This window comes from Phlebotomus papatasi, chromosome 3, assembly GCF_024763615.1.
Source record: "Phlebotomus papatasi isolate M1 chromosome 3, Ppap_2.1, whole genome shotgun sequence".
Classification (NCBI taxonomy): Eukaryota; Metazoa; Arthropoda; class Insecta; order Diptera; family Psychodidae; genus Phlebotomus; species Phlebotomus papatasi.
The window spans coordinates 21913519-21935983 of NC_077224.1; the positions used below are offsets into that span (position 1 = coordinate 21913519).

At 35.3% G+C, this 22465-nt stretch overlaps 2 protein-coding genes across 2 annotated transcripts in view; one reads left to right on the forward strand and one right to left on the reverse strand.

Annotated features, from left to right (window-relative positions):
* Positions 1-18875, forward strand: part of LOC129808245 (ATP-dependent RNA helicase DHX33) — a 67931-nt gene extending 49056 nt beyond the window's left edge. Inside the window, exon 7 of the mRNA XM_055858067.1 lies at positions 18829-18875. The gene's annotated coding sequence lies outside the window, so the exon portion shown is untranslated. The remainder of the gene's footprint in view (positions 1-18828) is intronic.
* Positions 962-1439, reverse strand: LOC129808246 (uncharacterized). The gene is made up of 2 exons (XM_055858068.1): positions 1391-1439; positions 962-1321 (listed from the first exon to the last, which is right to left on the reverse strand). The coding sequence occupies exons 1-2, from the start codon at positions 1391-1393 to the stop codon at positions 1004-1006; spliced, it is 321 nt and encodes a 106-aa protein (XP_055714043.1). The 5' UTR covers positions 1394-1439; the 3' UTR covers positions 962-1003.
* Positions 18876-22465: the final 3590 nt, after the last annotated feature.

Below are 22465 nucleotides of genomic sequence, written 5' to 3' on the forward strand. Positions count from 1 at the left end.
TTTCTTGCAAAGCTTTGATAGTTGATTGGGAACAATTTTGGATAATAGATTTCCTCAATGCTGGAGATGCATCTTTAAGCACATACAAAATATGCTTGTTTTCCTTCAATCTCTTGAAACAATTCCTGTGATTTACCTTCTTCTTCTTCTGTTTCATTTTTGGATAGATATTCGGGATTAGCAAAACACTCGCAAAAAGATTTATTGAAAATATTGGATCGATATCTAAAAATATCTGGTGTCTCCTGGTTTAGATCAATCATAAGATAGCCAAAAGGTTGTTCAGTGCACTCCTTATATACGTTTAACAAATGTCCAGGATTTTCTGGATGCAGTTGACGAGCGAGAGGAAAAAATTGTGATTTATCACGCACATTTTTGAAGATCACAAGATATTTTGCATTAAGAGAAATGGTTCGCGAGAATCTCGATTGATAGAAAATGTTTTGACAAATAAAAATTATTGAAATGTTTCGATGATGTGATTCTTTGATAAACATGTCACAAATTCTTTGCTCATATTTTTTATCAGTCATCATATCATCAATAATCACCAATTTTGCATTTTTATCATTGGTACCTATTTTATCGGGAATGCCTTGACAAATTTTAAGATTTTCAATTTTTGGTAAATTGCCAACACTCCCTTGTTCAGAGAAACACCAATAAATGTTCTCAAAGTCCGTATCTGTGTACTCTCTCAAGTTTCTCAAGAGATCGAGAGCAAAAGTTGTTTTGCCACACCCAGATGGGCCAGCCAGAATTATGGAGAAAGGCACTCGAAATTTAAACATCTTCTTTTTTCAGAAATAATCAAATGATGAAAAATCTCATAGAGGCCGAGGTATTTATACATTTCCTCATCATGATCTCTGAAGAAATTTTAAAGTGAAAACAGAAAATGCAACCACAAAAGGAAAAACAATCCACAGAAAATTCCCAAAAAAAGAAGTTGAATATATTTTACAAAATCTTTTATTTTTCAATAGACAAAAAGGTTGAATCAGTTACTCTTCTTTCTTACATCCACGTTAACAAAGTTGTAATTTCCCGCATCTTCTCTCCCAAGGTAGGCCAGTTCCCACATATCCTCTGCTGAAATTTTTGTCAGTTCATCTCCGTTCATTCGCTTGGTTAAGGATTTCGGGAGCCAAATACTGATATTCTCTTCCAACTCAGCAATGTAGTTCTTCCCGAACTTCGTATTCACCATCCTTATTCCATGGATATGGTAATATCTTCCTTCTGTCAAGCTGCTTGCAGTAATTGCCTTCTGCATTTTAACCTCCTTTCTGGCTTGATCGAACATTTTCTGAAGATCCTGTAACAAAAATAAAGAGCAATATAAGTTTTGATCATCTTTTAAAAAAATCAATTAATAAAATCTTACCATTTTGGTTGAGATTGATTCTGTAGATGTTAGTAAACGTAAATGTTGACACTCTGACTTCTGAATGTGGAATAATTAAAATTTCAAACGTTCGATTGCATTATATACTGGCAAGAAATGCACCGATTAAAAAATTATCCCACGGGAAAATGAAATATGATTTTTCATCATAAGAAAATGCAAAATTGTGAAATAAATTCCTGGAAAAACATCACTCCAGATAAAAAATGAAATTTGACACTTTTCCTTTTTGTCTGCACTAGAACATGTTTCGAACATGTCTGGATGACGCTATCAAAATGCATTTTCGCGATCGCAACTTTTCTCGGAAAAAATTCCATTCCCACCTGAAATATGATCCTTTGCACACGTGCAATAAAAATTCTCATAGAAAATGCAAAATTGTGAAATAATTTCCTGGAAAAGCATAATTTGCGAAGAATGAAATTGGACACTTTTCCTCTGCATGGACTAAGCTTATCGCGAAGACACTGCTGAATTTTTCGCGATCGCAAATTTTTCTTAGAAACAGTAAATTCCATTCCCACTTGAAATATGATCCTTTGCACACGTGCAATAAAAAGTGTAATAGAAATTGCAAAATTGCGAAATAATTTCCTGGAAAAGCATCATTTGCAAAAAATGAAATTGGACACTTTTCCTCTGCATGGACTAAGCTTATCGCGAAGACAACACTGAATTTTCGCGATCGCGACTTTTTTCTTGGAATAAGAAATTCTAATCCCACGTGCAATTGAAATTAGAGATTTTTGTCTGGACATAGTTTGTCCATTCTGTGGGAAAATGCATTTTCGCGATAGATGAATGGGAGTATAAAAACCCATCGCGGAATGCAATTCTGTCACAGTCGCTGCAATTTTAGTGAATACACTATCTCGTACTCTACAAGTGAAAAAGTGAAGTTCTAGTGAAAATGAGTGGTGGAAATTTGAAAGTTGTGATTGAACTTCTTGCCCAAGAGAAATCAGAAATTGAATTACTCAATTTCCTATTCAAAGACAAAAATGTGATGGAGCTGGTTGACATGCTGGCCAAAGGTGATGAAGTATTATCTGCTGCAATCTTGACAAAAATGAAGTCTGATATGGAACAAGGGTTGGAACTACAGATCAGTGATAAGAAGAAGCTCGTGAAAAACTTATGCGGACAACCAATGACTGAGAAATTAACGGAGCTGTTAAATGAGATTTTGTTCTTCACCAAGGGCAATAATCAACATGTTCAGACTGGCGGTGGAAATATAGTTGATAATATACTTGAAGCGGGGATATCTCATAATATGATGGTATGTACAGATTCCCTAACTAATCTACATATAGTGAGATATAAAATAAATAAAATTATTTAATTCAAGGAACAGGGAGCTACAAACGGAGCACTTGAGACAGTTGCTGTTGAAGACGTCGCTGAAACTAATACGGAGGAAAGGGAATCTTCAGAACCCTTTGAAGAAGATTTGGTTAAATTTCTTCAAAAAACCAAGTCTTTCAGCAAGCGTTTTAACACCACCCAAGTTGATCTGAGTTTCCAACTAAAATGTCCTACCTCAGATACCTGTATAGATTGGCTGGAAAAGGCTTTCAGCAAGGTGATTGCAACCGTCCAGGCGGAAGGAAATCCAGGGGACAAAGTAATCTTCGAAATATGTCTTAAAGGGGATTCAACCAATAAGCCCATATTTTTGGGACTACGTCCTCTGGGCTCTTTGACAGCAGATGTTGTATTTGCAGCCATGGAAAAAGTACATCAAAGTACAACAGTTTTCAGCGAAGCCGATGTCCTAAGTGTTAGAGCATATTTGATACATCAAATGGTAGGTAAGCAATCAATTATTTTGCTTTTTGTTTGTTTGTTTTATTTGTGAGTATCATCATATAGTAATATTTGTTTTCGATTACATTATTCTACAGGGCGTGGAAAACGTCATTATCCAGGAAGGATGAATCTGGCGGAGATGAGGAGGTTCAAGCAGAAGAGCATAATAGATATCTCCGGAACATCTAATTGCCTACCAACATCACTTTTTGTTGGTAAGTGCCTCCTAATTAATGATCATGAAGAACGGAAAAAACAGTTACATCGTATAAGACGTTATCCCAGTGCCCTCAAAAAGGAAGTTTCACAATTAATTAAAAATGTAGGTGGGCCTGTTAGTGAAGAGGGTTCATACGGGCTCGATTTCGTCAATAGATTTAATAAAAAATTTGGAAAACAATATAGAATCAATATTTATGATGATGCGGGGAATTTTGAAAGTATAGCATACAAATCGCGGAGGACCAAGGAAAATCAAAACAAAGTAATTAATCTATTTTATGATACAGATGAACGGCATTATTTCTGTATTAAATCTGTCAAGGGTTTTTTTGATTTCAATTATCAATGCAATATTTGTGACACTTTATATAATAACAGTCATATTTGCCCTGAAACCTGCAAATATTGTACAAATACTCCACCATGTCCATCTGTCAGGGATATGATCCCATGTACTTCATGCAATAGATCTTTCAAGGGCATCAATTGCTATCAATATCATCTTCTTAATGGGGTGTGTAATCGTATGAAAATGTGTGATCAATGTTTCGTCATGATTGACCCTTCCACCCCACACAATTGTGATTCACGAACTTGTGATATTTGCTTCAAAGTTTGTCCGCTTCCACACTATTGCTATATGCAAGAGTATAAGAAAAAAGTTTCCAGAGAATATACCCTTATTTTTTATGATTTTGAGTCAGAGTTTGTAGATATAGGAAATGGATTTTCAAAACATGTTCCGAATCTTTGTGTGTCATATACTGTATGTCACTTGTGCAACAATTCTTTAGATTCAAACTGCACTAATTGCTCCCCCGTGGAACATGTTTTTGAGAGCGACAGCAGCGGATCAGCGGTAGCAAAATTTTTAGATTATGTACTTACTTTTAGACCTATGCCCACTGTTGCTATCGCTCACAATGCCAAAGGCTATGATGGGCAGTTCATACTCGAAGAGCTGTGCCAGAGGGAAGAGAAGATCGAACCTGTTTTACAAGGTTGCAAAATATTATTTGCAAAAGTTAAGGGGGTCACATTTCTTGACTCTCTCTCCTTTATTCCCTTCCCTCTGTCACAATTCTCAAAGAGTTTTGGACTGCCCGAATGCGATAAGGGATATTATCCCTATAAATTCAACACCATGGAAAACCGCTCTTATATTGGACCTTATCCTCCAGTTGAAATGTACCCAATCGAATCTATGACCTCCCAGCAATATACTGAGTTTCTAGAATGGTATGAGCAAGTCAAAGAACTCCCCTTTGACAACCGTAAAGAGCTCATCCATTACTGCCGCCAAGATGTTAAAATCCTCATGAGGGGATGCCTCAACTTTATGCACTCCTTTATCGAAACCACATCTTTGAATCCATTCTTGCAGGCTATCACCATAGCTGACGCTGTGATGAAAGCCTACAGGAAAAATTACCTTACTCCCAATACCCTTGCTATTACTCCCAAAAACAATTATAATTCCAATTTCCTTCAAATGCAGAGCAAAATTTCTTTGAAATGGCTCGTGTATATGAAGGAAACTTCCCATCCTAATATAAAGTATGAGGTCAAAATTCGCGGTTCTCGATATATTGCTGATGGATATGATGAGGCCTCTAACACTGTGTATAGTTTTGAGGGTTGTTTCTTCCATGGGCATACATGCTTTTTAAATAGAGGGCATGCATTCTCGAAAAAGCCCAATGATAACATGCAGAGTCGTTATGAGGCTACTCTAAAACGATTGGATCACATTCGTCAATTGGGGTATAATCTTGTTTCAATATGGGAGTGTGAATTCCGTCGGATGTTAGAATCGGACCCTGTGCTTGCGGAGAGACTGAACAATCATCCTGAAGTCGTAGACTCGGGATTTGATTTGCGATCAGCGGTTTACGGGGGCCGAACTGAGGTTTTCCGCACATATTACAAATGTCGCCCCGGGGATAAAATTTATTACTATGACTTCACGTCACTCTACCCGTGGGCGAACAAATATTCGAAGTATTTTGTCGGGCACCCAAAAATTATCAAAGATATTCCAAGTCAGGAGGAAGTATTAAGGCATGATGGTGTGGTGAAATGCACCATTCTCCCACCAAAAGGCCTTTACATCCCCTGTCTTCCCTTTAGGTGCAATAACCGACTCTTCTTCCCTCTCTGTCGAAAATGTGCGGAAGATCTCAATACTGATCGATGTCTCCATTCAGACGATGAGAGATCCCTCACAGGAATATGGTCCATTGATGAAGTCCGTCTTGCAATTGATCATGGATACGTGATCACCAAGTGCTTTGAAGTCTGGTCATACAGAACTTCTCAATACAATCGCGAGACGGGTGAACGTGGACTATTTGCTGATTACGTCGATAATTTTCTCAAAATTAAGCAGGAAGCTAGTGGATGGCCCCCGGGAGTTGAATCCGAGTCTGATAAAGATAATTATATCCGCGAATTCTTTGAAAATGAGGGTATACAGCTTGATAAAGAAAACATACGTGTTAACAAAGGTATGCGTTCCCTTGCAAAAATAATGTTGAACAGTTTGTGGGGCAGATTCATAATGCGGGAGAATTTTACAAAAACTACAATCTGCAATTCTTCTGAGGAGTTGAATGATCTTCTCTCATCTGAAGCTATTGAGGTTGTACATTTTTATCCCGTAAGTGATACTCAAATTTTTGTTTCATGGAAGCACATTCATGATTCTGAGCCTCCATCGAAATATATAAATATGGGTGTTGGAATCTGTACCACAACCAATGCAAGGATCAGGCTGTACTCTGTATTATCAAAGATAGGAAATAATATTTTATATTGTGACACGGATTCAGTCATCTACATAGTCCCTGCAGGGGAAGAGAATCCTCTTTCCACCGGTAAATTTTTGGGAGAATTAACTGATGAATTGGCTGATTTCGGTGAGGGAGCCTTCATCGAAGAATTCGTGAGCACAGGGCCAAAAGCGTATGGCTTGAAAATCTATTCCCCATCTACAAACTCTTACAAATACAAAGTAGCGTGCAAGGGGATAACACTAAACAAGACTGTCGACAGAGATATAAATTTTGAAAGTTTAAAGTCCTTGGTCCTCTGCGACGATAAAGAAATTAAAGTAACTTATCCAAACAAAATTCAACGTCAGAAATATTTTAAAATTGTATCTGGACCCTCTTCAAAAACAGCCCAATTTACATTAATAAAGCGCCGTTGCATTGAAAATAATGAAACTTTACCATTTGGATTTTAGTTTTATATATGGAATAAGATTTTATTTTTAATTTTTTGTAAATAGATTATATCGGTTGAATAATTATTTTATATATCAGTAGAATAGGGTATATACTTTTAAATTTTGTTTAATAAATGTTTTTATATTGAAAATAAATATCTTTCAATGTCCACTGAATTGCAACGTTGATGTTTTTCCACTTTGAGTAGTTTACGATGTGAGGAAAAGACAGCAAGTATAAGAATATTTTTCTTTATTTTTAAGATCATAAAATTACATTTTATCCTTATCCAAATTTGTAGATGAATAAATTTTTTCAATATAGAAACTTATTTCGGTAAATAATCTGAAGTAATTTATCGGTGAACGATGTTCTACAGGAGGTGAAAATGAAGTAGCTTCGAGTTTATTTACTCCTGCTATTTTACATGTTTGTATATAATTCTCAAAATATTGTTTAATATAATTCTGAATTGAATGATTATAAATCAGAGTAACATTTATGAAATATTCTAAATTCATGAGACAATCAAATTCTTTTTCGTTTAAGAGAATTGTATTTCCATTTTGAGACAGCATTATTGGCTTCATATTTTCAACTTGAATGAAATTAAATTCCAAATTTTCAAATCTTGAATTTATATATCCAGCGTGCATGAAGTCTGTTTCTCCATTCTTCAGGATATCTCTGATATTCGCCTCGCTGGAACACAGCATATTCCATGACTTTTGGGTAAAGTAAACAGTGTCAGATCCAAGCCAATAGTTTGTTGCAGAAATTTTCACGATCGGTGTAAATTCATGACTCCAGAATCCAACAGTGACAAAAGTAGTATTCAGATCATTTAAAAAGTACGTATATCCATTTAGAATAGTCATCTCAGTCAGTGGTCTAGGTTCCTTTTCCATAAATGGTCCAATATCCATGGAAATTGTCTCTGCAGCTGAACCCTGATCTGAAGTTCCTTCTTCTACATGTCCAGATTTCTTGTTTGAAGATTGTTTCGGTGTTATCTTTTTTTCACTTTGGTTTTTAGCAACTTTTTTATTCTTTTTAGTCTGAACAATCTTTCCCATCTTGGATTGTGTGTTACCCATAACTTCACTCTTTGAATTCTAGTGACAAACTGACAAAAGTCCTTATTTGATTTTATTGATATACGTTTCTAAAAAGTTTTTGTATTTTTCGATCGTTTGTATGTGTATTTGTGCCAAATATTCGGAGAAATTCGGACATAGACTTTCCTTTTGATCGAAAATACGCATACATACAGCAATATTGCCCACACACTGATGAAAACTCTGCCTGAAGTTGCTTCTTATTGTAAATAAGTATTCTATTCCGAAAATTTTGTCTAATAAATCGTGCTAAATATTTATTTTTTAGAAAACGGCCATATGAATCAAAAATTTCAACTGGATTATTATCTGTAGGAAGATAAATTGCAATCCAATGTTTACCGGGATGATGAGAGGGGGCCGTGTTGACGATGATTATAGAAGGAAATTTAACATTATATTTGGGAAGTTTGTCTATAGGATAAACTCCACCAAAAAGTTTTCTTGTGTAACTATTGTCAAGCAATTTTTCCCTCATTTGAAGAGTATTCATGATCAAATAATTTATTGCATTATCAATACCGCCTATTTATACTTATTGCCAAATTCACCAAGTAAGGCTTTCAAAATATTGTGAAATTCCACTCATCAAGACATTTTTTCCGTGTTGCCTTCCTCCGTCTGAAGGAATCAAATTCTTGCACTCTGCATACTCATTCACATATGATAGCGAGTGCGAAAAGGTCTCATATTGTATTTGCATTTTTCCTCACTTGGACAGTGCATAGAGGAAAAATATTCTGAAGAATCTCACCTAAAATTTCATTTAACATCTCAAAAAGTTCAAAGCTCAAAAAGTTCAAGATGGCCACATCTAAAGCTCACAGCGTAAAGTCCAATATGGAGTCTGAAATGGATCAGATTTCAAACAACTGCATCGTACTCCATAGCCAATGAAAACGCTTCCCCAAACAGTATCGTGCTTTATAACCAATGAAAATGCTTCCCCAACAGTATTGTGCTCCATACCCACAAACAAGCCACGCCCCCAAAACAGTATCGTGCTTTATAACCAATCAAAATGCTTCCTGCAACGGTATTGTGCTCCATATCCACAGACAAGCCACGCCCCCAAAACAGTATCGTGCTTTATAACCAATCAAAATGCTTCCTGCAACGGTATTGTGCTCCATATCCACATACAAAGCCACGCCCCCCAAAACAGTATCGTGCTTTATAGCCAATCAAAATTCTTCCCCCATCAGTATTGTGCACCATATCCACAGACAAGCTACGCCCATAAATCAGTATTGTGCTCCATATTCAGTTAAAATAATTAACAAAAATGGTGAAGAGCGGGAGGAGGGGAGGAGCGCGGAGCGGGGAAACCGTCCTGCACGTAGACCACACACCAGAGTTATCGACATGCCGGCACAAAACAGTATCGTGCTCCATGGAAAGCCACGCCCCCAAAACAGTACTCTGCTTTATGCTTACTACTCTCATATTTTCAAAAGGGTTCCCGCAGCATATTTTTTTAACCCAACTCCTCCATTCTATATTTACTCAATGGTTTTGAGTTTTTTTTCAAAGAGTTGAATATTTTCTAGATAAAATTACATTGGCTAATGTGGCCATGTCCATCTTGCAAATGATGCAGTGATGTGAAGTATTTATTGATAATTGAACGAACATGGCATTTTTTGAGAAGCAACAAAGTTTTTCTTAATGCAAAATAATTGCTTAATCCAAGTTAGTATAGTTTGCAAAATTTAATTAAAAATTGTTTGGATATTTAAAATGATGAAAAACGTGATTACCCAAGTAGTACAGTATGAATGGAAGTGCAACATTACATGAAGATGTCGTGTGTACGTTTTAAGTGTTTCGTCAGCAAAATGACTAAAACTTTATTAGTTCGAAAACAATCAAAATGAATGTAAATTAACAGTTGAAGTGTTGACGTAAAGGTGACTCTTTGTAATATGTTTGGCGACTATAAATCTTTTGATAAGAATATCAATTTGGTGCATCAAATAACAGAATTGTGCTTAAAATTCGTAATTATTGACGAGGTCCCAGGTGTCCTGGATTAGAAAACCTAACGTCGTATTTTTTCGATGATTCCTGCCTTCAGTCACAGGATTTTGAAGGGCCTCAGATACAATTGAAGCTATCTACACGTTATCAGAAAATTCTGTAAAAAATGGACTTCAAAAAGTCTTAAAAAATTGCTTACGCCCATAGACAAGATTTTTTTTAATAAGAGGATGGATTTATGAAGAAAATTTTGTGTAGTGTGTAGGCAATTTCAATTCTATTTTTCTTCGAAAGGAAATCTCCTAGGGGTAGGGGAAGGTTTTGCAGTTTCGTAAAAGTTGATTTTTTTCCAAGTTACTAAATGAATTTCACCCATGATCATATTCTAATAGCTAGTCCAATATCTCACATTTTCTGACAAACTTGTAATAATAATACTAATAATAATAATAATAATGGTGGCACAACGTTTTATAGAGGAACAAGGCCTTCCCACAAGGGGAGTTCGGGACATCCATTATTATTTTTTCTTATACAGGTATGGGGTTGTCAGGCCCATGCCCGTGGAATCAAGTACAGTGAAGCTCACTGGATGCATTTCGAGAACCTTTAGCGCCAGAAAAATTCCTGGTGACCTAAAGGGGATTCGAACCCGGGACACTTGCATTATAGAGCAAGTGCTCTACCACTTGACCCATTAAGTGCCCATTTCCCTTAGCTAGGTCTAATTCGGTGTTCAGACTTAAAACTGAGTCATACGATTTAGCTTATCTAAATTACAAACAGATGATTTTTTTTTCAAAAAATTATGACTTAAGGGAATAGTACCTGTATATACCCCACCACGAAATAACAAAACAAACACTTGGAAGCCTAGGATTTTCTTCATGAGTCCAAAACGCAGATATAAAAAATGGGTCTAAAATCGCAATTCTGAGGTTATTAATTAGGTTAGGAATTTTATGCAGTTTTGCACACTTCGTCTGAATTTTCGAAAAAACAACTATTACAAGTTATAGTGTGTTTATCAGGGTTAATATTTACCGTGAAAATGTTTTGCTCGAAGGGGGCCGTTTTTGTGGGTGGAAGCAAATTCAGAAAAATTACCACCTTTGCAGCTCAGGAAAATTGAATTTTGCAGCTTCGTAAAAACATCTGTCAAAATTATTGACCACCGAGAACTTGGAATTTGCAACTCGAAATGTTGCAAACCCCGGAAAGTTTTGCAAATGGAAAGTTTTGCAACTCGGAATGCGTGAAAATTCGATTGCGAATTGAATTTTGGGGGTAAAGAATCGCGTCGAGAAAACGGTTCTCGGACACCGAAATGGATAAAGTTGGCTCGACGCGATTCTTTACCCCCAAAATTCAATTCACAATCGAATTTTCACGAATTCCGAGTTGCAAGCACCCCGAGTTGCACGCATTTCGAGGTCACCTGTAAAGAATCTCAGCTTATCTGGGCTTATCACTGGTTATTTACTATTTTAAATAGTCTGATTGGGGAAGACCAACAAAAGAAAAAAAAAAGTTCGTTGAAATCGCTTAATAAACATTGGAGATAGGGTCCAGTCCGTATGGATATAGTAAGGGTCGGGGTACAGTAAGTTGGTGTAGAAACGGATAGGACCCATCGTTAGAAACATCTCGATCTCAGATACAAGATATACTAAAATTTCATCGAAATCGCATCATAAACACCAAAAATGCAGTCAGGTCAATACATTTTTGATAATAGCGCGGGTCAGGGAACATCGAGGGAGGAGTGTGACCCACCGTTGGAAAGGTCTCGACCTTAGCTATAACATACTAAAATTTAAAGAAAAAGCATTGTCTAGTTTTCGAAATATTCGAAATTAAATTTTCGAAAATTGATTTTGCGATCAATCGGACCTTCGATTAAATTGGATGAAATTGGGGTGTAGTACTCCATGACAGCTTTCCAAAACACTAAAATTTTTCAAATTCCGATAATTATAATCGGAGATATTTCCATTCGAAAATTGAATTTTTAACCCATTCTAGCTCTGGCCAGGGGGGTCGGGATAATTTAAGTTTTAGTACTGATCGAAAGCTCTTAGATCTAGCTATAACATACTAAAATTTAAGATCGACCGATTCCACAGGGGCTGAGTTATTGAAAAAACAAAATTTAGGGGTATTCCAAAATGGCAGTAGGGGGGGTGGGGGTGGACCTGACATCACCTACTTCTAGCCGCCCATCGACATTTAACCTTTGCCGAAAACCGCTTGTCGATATCTCTCTCCATTTGCTCACCAGAAGTGGTTATACTACGGACGGACGGACGGGACGTCCACGAAAATCGTTTTTTAGCACACATGATTTTCGTGATCTATGAGTGTCAAAACGTGTACATCCAAAATTTGGGCCCGATCTGACGAGGTCGGATTTCACCTAGGACCACAAAAGCTGAGATTGTAAAGAATCTCAGCTAAAATAGCATAAAATAGATTTTGTAATGCGTGATACCTCCTACAAATGGGGAAAGCAAGTAGATGAAAATTCCAGCTAGGTAGTGATGTGCAAATTTTTGTGTCCAGTGTAGGGGACACTGGGGCAAAAAAAACCAATATCTTCCAAGTTAAATACGAAAGCGGCTTAAAATTTTTTCCATAGATAGCTTCCATAGACATTTTTCGATGTTGTATGTTTCTTAGAATTTGAACATGGAATTTAGAAAATAAAAAGTATCGAAATTTTTAGCCATATTTTTGAAATATTTTCCGTGCAGAAGATATCAATTATTAGCTACTTATATTAAATTTGATGCACTGGTGAATATTTCCCAAATTATCTGGATATTCTTTGAATACGAATCCGCTATCTATTTTAGAATTTTACAAAAATTCTGTTCTCCAGAAATCCTTTTATTAAAAACGACCACATGGGGTAAAAAGTAACAAAAGCTATGGATCAAAAAGTAACAAAAACTGAATAAAATTTGTAATGTACCACGGTGAAAAGAAACGTTAATGCTATGTGTCGCCGCTTGTTGTTTGCATTGGTCAAACGATTTGCAGTCTTTTGAGTGTTTTTTGTAAAATAGCTTAAAATGCGCTTTTTTCGCTCAGATAGAGAAAACGGTGTTTTACAAATGTGTAGAAGAATAAATTTCCTATAAAAAGGGACGGATAATCCTAACCGGCTTATGTAGGTGAGATTCTTAACGTGAACTAACTCGGAGTGCATGCAAATTCGATTTAGAGCTGAAATTGTGAGTCGCCATTCAGTTATCTTGAATCAAATTCGTGAAATTATACAAATTTTGTATTTAAACCAAAATATCAAGGATTGGGATGAACTGGCACAAAAGTGATATATGGGTGAAATGTAGACCAGAATGTACTCTATAATTTTCCTATAGAACATGATCTCATCGATTACTCAGAATCCAAGATAAGCGAGGTTTTTTGTTTCTTAACTCGTTTTTTCATCCAGAGTGCCCCAAGTGTTCATTTGTTGAACTTCAACTATATCAAAGAATTGTTGTATTTTGTATGACTTTCCATTTAAAACCATATTTTAAGTGTCTTTGTGGAGTAGAGGCAGTCAAATTGGCATCTGAGTGATTTCAAAGCGTTATTATGGGAAAAATCAATTTTTTCACACTTAAACGGCAAAATCGGAGTGATAGCGTAGTCTGAGCGGAAAATGATGTATGGACGAAATGTAGAGACAAATGTCCTCTATAATTATGTCGAAGTAATCATCAAAATCGGTTCAGCGACAGTCGAGATAATTGAGGTTATGTGATATTGAAATTGGTTTTTCGACTGTGGCGCCCCTGGTGTTGGTCCCACGAAGTTCAAATATTTTAGAAAGTTGTAGTATTTGGTGAGATCTTTCGTTTAAACCCTCATTCATCAAAATCGGTCACATAGAACCGGAGATATGATTTTTTGAATTTTGTGAAATTTGACCCCTCATATCTCCGGTTCTGTTTTAACCACAGCGCACATTTGCACCATTTTAGAAACGTCCTAGACTGGACTACAACATACTAAAATTTCATTAACTTGCACAATGCCGTTTTTGAGAAAAGTGACTTTGGATTTCGATGAATTTTGACGCTATCACAGCGCCACCTGTGGTGACTTTTTGAACTTCCATCTGAAAGTGCTCATCGAGACGAAACCAAAAAGGTAAAATTTAGGTCGCTATGTTAGTTAAAACCGGAGATAGAGGCCGGTCAATGTTCGAACTTTGACCCCTTATAGCTCGGGTCAGGGGTTTTAGATCGACTTAAGGTTTTTTTTGTTTGATAAGTATAACACTGTGCAACGATGATTTTGTCGCCGGGTTCTCATGCTACTTTTTCTATTGCTAGGGTCAAATGATTTACGAAAATACTTATCATTTTGATTTCATTTGGATTTTGCGACTGGTATTTACGAAAAACGGTTTTTTCCGTTTTTTGATACTTGGGTGCCTATATCTCCGAATCTACTGAACCGATTTATTTCTCACTAAGGAATAATTTGTTCTCCTTTAGATGCCCGATAAATCCTCTGAACAGATGAAGTTCGTACAACCGACACCAGGGGCGCTGTAGTCCCATAAATGTCAGAAAACATGTAAAAATCGAAATTTGTAGCAACTTTGATCAAGAATATCTCGAAAACTAAAACTGTTCTTAACAATCTTATTTATGGGTTTGATAGAGAATTTTATTAGCTACATTTTTGTTCATATACAACTTTTTGCTCAGATTATTTTTTAGCCTCGAAATAGAGGTTCAAACGAAAAATGAGCACCCAGCCAACTAGAGAAAACCCTCATTATTTCACACATTTTGACTTTTTCTTTTCAAGTTGAGGTAAATCCAGGATATTTTCATACTTTTTCTAAATTGCATAAGTTTAATAAATATATACATATTTTTTCTTTTACATCGGAAAATTTCTTAGCCCAAGATACACAGTCTCAAAGATGGCGTGACGCGCTTCATATTTCACTTGTGATTTTTGACAAAAATTTTAAAGTGCTCTATTTCGGGAAGAGGCCAAGATATTTTTTGCTATTTTTTTTTTAAATCTGACATGTAATTTTATTCTCTTTAAAGGCGTCTCCAAACTTTCCCCTATCATTGTAGGAAGCAACGTCAAAATAAAAAAAAGGCAATTTGTTTATGAAAATTGATTCTAGTGTATAGACACCATAAATCGACATACTTTTGATTTTTTTTTAAATTAAAAAGTATATTATTAACATTAAAAACTACATTCCCTCAAAGAAAGAGGGTCCACTTTTTTGTTGAACTACTTAATTTTTTTTTTTTTGGAAATTCCCCAAAACAATTGAGTAGTTAAACTCAAAAATGGATAGACTTCTTTTCAGGGAGTATAGCACCACAATAGTATTTACCAAAAGGAAAAATATTGAAACTTTTGGATTTGGTATTTAAAAGAAAAAAAAGTTCAAATTTTTTTTTTGGTAAAAACAAAAGTTTTTCACATTTTTAGTACATATACGCTATTTTTTTTAAAAATGTTTTAGACTTTGATCACTTTACTTTTCGAAAAAAATACAGTACGACTCCAATAGATTCAACACATGTCATGTCTGCAATATTCTAAGTTATTTTTCTTGTTGAAGTTACTATTTCACTCATTCAAAATTGACTCAGATTGTTACTCGACAAAAGTAGTTTAAAAGTTTGACATTAAATTTGAAATTTTACATATTTTTACATATTTTTCACTGTGTTTGAAATTTTTAGGAATTAATACTATCAGAGTCGTACTGGACTTTTTATTTATATATTTCGCAATAAAAGTCTAAAACATTTTCAAAATAGAGTATATGTGCCAAATATATGTTAAAGTTTTGTTTTTGACAAAAAAAAATTTTTTGGACTCTTTTTTTTAAATACCAAATCCAAAAGTTTCAATATTTTTCCTTTTGGTAAATACTATTGTGGTGCTATACTCCCTGAAAAGAAGTCTATCCATTTTTGAGTTTAACTACTCAATTGTTTTGGGGAATTTCCAAAAAAAAAAAAATTAAGTAGTTCAACAAAAAAGTGGACCCTCTTTCTTTGAGGGAATGTAGTTTTTAATGTTAATAATATACTTTTTAATTTAAAAAAAAATCAATAGTATGTCGTTTTATGATGTCTATACATTAGAATCAATTTTCATAAACAAATTCATTTTTTTTTAAATTTTGACGTTCCTGCCTACAATGATAGGGGAAAGTTTGTAGTCGCCTGTAAAGAGAATAAAATTACATTTCAGATTTTTAAAAAAAATAGCAAAAAAATATCTTAGCCTCTTCCCGAAATAGAGCACTTTAAAATTTTTGTCAAAAATCACAAGTGAAATATGAAGCGCGTCACGCCATCTTTGAGACTGTGTATCTTGGGCTAAGAAATTTTCCGATGTAAAAGAAAAAATATGTATATATTTATTAAACTTATGCAATTTAGAAAAAGTATGAAAATATCCTGGATTTACCTCAACTTGAAAAGAAAAAGTCAAAATGTGTGAAATAATGAGGGTTTTCTCTAGTTGGCTGGGTGCTCATTTTTCGTTTGAACCTCTATTTCGAGGCTAAAAAATAATCTGAGCAAAAAGTTGTATATGAACAAAAATATAGCTAATAAAATTCTCTATCAAACCCATAAATAAGATTGTTAAGAACAGTTTTAGTTTTCGAGATATTCTTGATCAAAGTTGCTACAAATTTCGATTTTTACATGTTTTCTGACATTTATGGGACTACAGCGCCCCTGGTGTCGGTTGTACGAACTTCATCTGTTCAGAGGATTTATCGGGCATCTAAAGGAGAACAAATTATTCCTTAGTGAGAAATAAATCGGTTCAGTAGATTCGGAGATATAGGCATCCAAGTATCAAAAAACGGAAAAAACCGTTTTTCGTAAATACCAGTCGCAAAATCCAAATGAAATCAAAATGATAAGTATTTTCGTAAATCATTTGACCCTAGCAATAGAAAAAGTAGCATGAGAACCCGGCGACAAAAAAAAAGTTTGAAATTGTTGCACAGTGTAATCAACGGCTACAACATACTAAAATTTCAGCCCGATGCACAATGGAATTTTTGAGTTATTTAACTTATAAGATTTAAAAATTTTCTTTTTAATAATAGCGCCCCTAGCGGTGGTTTTATGAACTTGCGATGTTAGAAGGGGAAGTGGCATTTCACGAGAGCTTTCCAAAAAGCCCTCACTTTTTAAATTCTGATAATTAGAACCGGAGTTATGGCCATTTTAAGAAATTTTTTTTGGACCCTTATAGCTCGGGTCAGGGGGGTCGGGGGACCTTAAGTTTGGTATTGATGGAAAGCTCTAAGGCCCAGCTATAACATACTATTATTTTAACCCGCTCGATGCCATAGGGGCGGAGCTATTGAGAAAACAAAAAAAGGGGGCTCTTCAAAATGGCGGAAGGAGGGGTGGGGGGTGGGGGGTCAATGCACCAAGTTGCAATTTTCACCCAATATATAACCTTTGCCGAAAACCGCAAGTCGATATCTTTTTTAGTTTAGGAGCTATTAAGCTCCAAAGAGCGGCCGGCCGGCCGGCCGGGAACGTAAAATAGCCACATATATATTCGTGATCAGGAAGTGGCGAAACACATTTTGGCCAAGTTTGAGGTCGATCGGACGACATGAAATTTTGTTAGGATTATAGTAGGTGAGATTGTTAAGAATCTCACCTAATATGTAATCTAGGAATTTAGCTTAAATTTAAGGAATCCTGTAATAAAGCGAATCAAAATGTGATAATATCTTATGCCTGATACTATTTGCCCCAGCATTTTTGAGAATGATCACAGAATTACCTTTTAGAAAACGGCTCGATAAATATATTTCCTTACGAAACAGAAGAAAAGGACTTTCACAGAGTTGTAGAGCGGTAAATTTTGTAAAAAACTGTGCTAATTAGAAATTTTGGAGGTACTCGGGTAGCTTGTAAAAAAACAAAATATCCGTTTTGTGACTTTTTGCCCCAGTCTCCCCTAATGTTTCCGGGGACAATGAGGCTTACATAGGTGGCAAAATGTTGTACGAAGGTAAATAAGCTGAGTAAGCCACTACATTTTCATTTTTCTGTAGAGGAAAATCCAAGGACTTCCAGGAATTTTGTGATGCGGAATTATGAACCTAATAAGTAAGAGATTTTGACATAGTGATGTACTTGATTTGGTTTGTGTGGCATTCAGTAAAAAATCTTAAATCTTGGACATCTTTTTCCCTACGAAGCTGCACAATCTCCCCTTACATATTTCCTATTTGCATAAAACAATTTTGCATGATTTTTATCGGTCCTGAAAATATGCACAATCCCAGGACCTCCTGTAATTAAATTTAATTTAATATTCTAGTTTCCCAAAGTGAAGTGATTGTTCATTACATATTAAAGGTATTCCATAAATTCCATAAAGCTTTAAACTAAAAACTCCTTCCCAGTATGACAAAAATACTCAAGTTAATTTACTCTTAAAACTAGAATAGAGTTCAATTCTGGGCAGCTTGACCAATTTCTGGGGGTGTTCGTGGCTGGCAGTGTCCAGAAAATATTAAAATTGAAATTGTGTTGAAATTTTATTAATTCTAATTACAAGCCAGTGGATTAAGTGGAAAAGGCAAAAGTGAGAGCGAGTCCAGTAGAGGAAAATGAAGAGGATTTGAAATTGTAGTCAACAACCCAATTTAGTGAGAGAGGGTTCCTTCTCATTCACTCCCTCACATTCACGTTGGTTGTTGGTAACTTTTTTGGCGCGAAAGGAGACACATACCACATTTTATATGGAAAAGCTTTTAACTTAATTTCACTCAACATAAATTCATTTGAGCTTTTTTTTCTGTGAAGGTTTCACGAACAGGGATTTCCTGGGCAGAGAGAGTGAAAAAGTTGGGTTATATTGCAAAAATTCAGATGATGTTTACTGGGCCAAAAAAAAATATAGATCGTATCTCATTGTTCTCAATATTTTTTCCGTACATTTGGTTTGGGAAACAATAAACCACTAATATGAATTATTGTGGCTTCTCTTTTCTTTTCAGCCTATTAATTTGGATGTGTCTAATTAAAAGTGCGGATTATACCCCAACTCTCTATCGTTTTATTTCCTCCATTATGTGTTTTAATTTTAATATATGGCACCATGAGATATTTTCAATTTATGGTGATTCATTATTTTCACCGAGGAGGTGGCAATTTTTTTTTTGTGGATGGTAGCTCTACCCTCATTCCCTTCTATAACAGGTAACGTTGATTTTGCCACCATGCAAAATTGTTCGGTCGAATTTTTGTGTCGGAAATTTTCATTTCATTCTCTTTCAGATCCACTTTTTTTTCCTCCACCATATTCAGTGGGGGAGCAAAGGAAAATTTGTCATGATTTTCAGTGAATACCGTATCAGTGCACAGGATGACAGGATATTGAGGGAGGTAAAATTTATCGTCGGCATGAATTTCCTTCACACGAGGTAAGTTTTCAAATATTTTCAACTCATTAAGGTGGAATTATTTTGGGGGAAATGACAGGAGATGAAATGACCTTATACTGTCTAAAATAAGGGCTAGCACGTGTAGATATAATTAGTTAGTTTTCGAACAAAAAAGAGACAACCCAAGCAGTGTTTGGATAAACTGATACACTTTAATTACTTTGGAAAACCTGAAATAACAACTTTTAATAATGAAAACTGAAATAGTCCATGTGTTCTAGAATAATTATGAATTAGTATAAAAACATTCCGATTCGAAAAATATTAATTAATTGGAGAAATATTCTGTGAAATGTTGTAATTCTTGTCCCAAGCTGACCTTCAAATAACCTTCAATACCAATAACCTTCAAATAGGTAAGCAAAGTGTCTAATATCGCAAAAAATTAGGCTTAATCGCTCTCAATTTCACTTGATAACAACTCTTGCCCAATTTTGATAGTCTTGGAAGCTTTTGCCCTTAAATAGGGTAAAATGGGGCAATTGAGAAATATTTCTCATTTAGAATTTTAAGACTTCGTCAATATTTCAGATAGGAACAGAGAAAAACAAGATTACGAACAAGTACAAATCTTCGGGAAAGGTTTAGAGGATTTAAGCGGACTAATGGTGCTATCACATTAGGATTTTTCACAATTTAATTTTAAATTGAACTCAGCTGAGCATTCAAATTGCGAGAACTACTTGAAATTTTTCATAGCCAGGACACATTTTTGCAAGAAATTTGCTAAATTCAAAAATGCCGCGCAGATTGCCAGTTGCATTATTTTGTCATTTGTGATTTTGTTACATTATTAGAAAAATGAGTGAGTTCAGTGATGAGGAAGAAATTTTCCTACTTTATGTAGGATACATGTTCAATAAAAATATCTCTGAAGGTAAAAGAAAGAGATTGTGGGTCAGAAAATGGATCCATGGAAAATGGATGGTCTGACGATATCGCAACTGTTGATTTTTCTGGACACAAGAATTTTCTTCGTATGGCTACTGAAGAATTTGAGAAACTACTTCACATAGTTGGACCTCATTTGCAGAAAGAAACAACGAAAATGAGGGTGCCTATATCGCCCAAAAGTGGAATTGTTGAGCAATTTTAACATGTTAATTTGCTGAGTTGAAATTAATTTGAGCAACCACATTTATGCTATTTTAGCATATTTAAACATGTTTTGGTGGGCCAAGTATTAGTTTATATCAATATCAATAAATAAGTGAAAATCTATTAATTCAAATAATTTTCAATGCAAAATAACGCATAGGAACAATTCATCTGAAAATTAAATTGAATTTACAAATTGAAAAATCCTAGTGTGATAGCACGGTAATGACGAGTAGTTCAAATGGAACTCTTCGTCGCAGCACTTCCTGATTTGCGGGAAATGTGCAGCTCGTAATTTTTGTCTGAGAAAAGAAATCTAAATAAATTTTCAATTTTTATTAGTATATTTCATAATTAAACTAAGAAAATCCGAAAAATCGTGATATTGGAATTTTTTTCAAGGTTTTTAAAAAAAATATGCATTTTTAAGACAAAATGTTGACTTTAATATGGTTTAAAAACCATTGATAAGCCCAGATAAGCTTATGATAGCTGAGATTCTTTACAGGCGACCTCGGAATGCGTGCAACTCTGAATGCATGAAAATTCGATTGTGAATTGTTGGGGGTAAAGAATCGCGTCGAGCAAACGGTGCTCGGCCACCGAAGTGGATTAAATTGGCTCGACACGATTCTTTCGAAATCATGATTCTTTTCTAAATCTAAACTCAGGGAACATCGAGGGAGGAGCGTGACCCACCGTTAGAAAGGTTTCAACCTCAGCTATAACATTTAAAATTTAAAGAAAAAGCATTATCTAGTTTAAAAAGCATAGTCTAGTGTCACAAAAGTTGTAGTACTCCACGAGAGGTTATCAAAACACCAAAAATTTTCAAGTTCTGACAATTAGAACCGGAGATATGACCATTTGAAAATTGAATGTTTGACCCCTTCTAGTTCAGGTCAGGTTGGTCGGGGTACCCTAATGCCGACTTCAGAGACTGGAGGTTTAGCCCAGTTTCCGTAGTTCTCAAAAATCTAAATAACAAGCAATTTTATTGATTTTTCAAAATCGAATGAATCATTTGCCCTTATAATCTAATCCTAAACAACAATTTCCTCAAATCTTGCCGGAAAGAATTTAGAGGAACTAATCCATATGGCTAAACCTCAGGTCTAAAGCCCGTATAAGTTTGCTACTGATCGAAAGCTCTTAGGCCCAGCTATAACATAATACAATTTGATGCCATAGGGGCTGAGTTAATGAGGAAACAAAATTTGGGGGTATTCCAAAATGGCATAAAGGGGGGGGATGGATCTGACATCACCTACTTCTAGCCACCTATCGACATTTAACCTTTGCCTAAAACCGCTTGTCGATATCTCTTTCCGTTCTTTCGCTAGAAGTGGTTATACGACGAACGGGACCGACGGGACGTCCACGAAAATCGTTTTTTAGCACACATGATATTCGTGATCTATTAATGTCAAAACGTGTAAATTCAAAGTTTGGGCCCGATCTGTCGAGGTCGCATTTCACCTGTGACCACAAAAGCTGAGATTGTAAAGAATCTCAGCTAAACATAAAAATAGGTTCTCAAAATTTCTTTTAATGGTTCTTTTTAATAATAATAAATGTGAGTGAGTGCGTTTCGTATAGAGAAAAGTGTCGTGATAACTATAAACAAATTTTCCAACCTTGAAATACATGTTTTTATTTACTTTTGGGGGTATTTTTTAGGAAACATTTTTTTTGTACAATAGTTTTTGCTTTTCTAAAGTGTTAAATCGTTCATCCTGGTTAAATAAAACATATCCCTATCTTTGTAGCTTCTATCATTTGTATAAAATTCGAAGGTGAAATCAGGATGTGAAATTGACAGTTTCATTCCATCGCCATTGATGGCTGTCGAATCTTGCCGATGAGGGCTAAAAGTGGTTGAAAAGTGAGCCTTCCAAAGTGGCTGAACTTTGACCTTCAATAATTCAAAATGGCGAATTTTTCGGTTATAGGTATGTTTGACCGAAATGTTCGCCAGGACCAGCTCTAAAACATATCCAAAAATCATTGAAAAAGCTTGGGCCAATTTTTTGCAAAATTGGGAAAACCTTATTTTTGACCTATTTTTGAGGGATAGGGAACGTACGAAAGG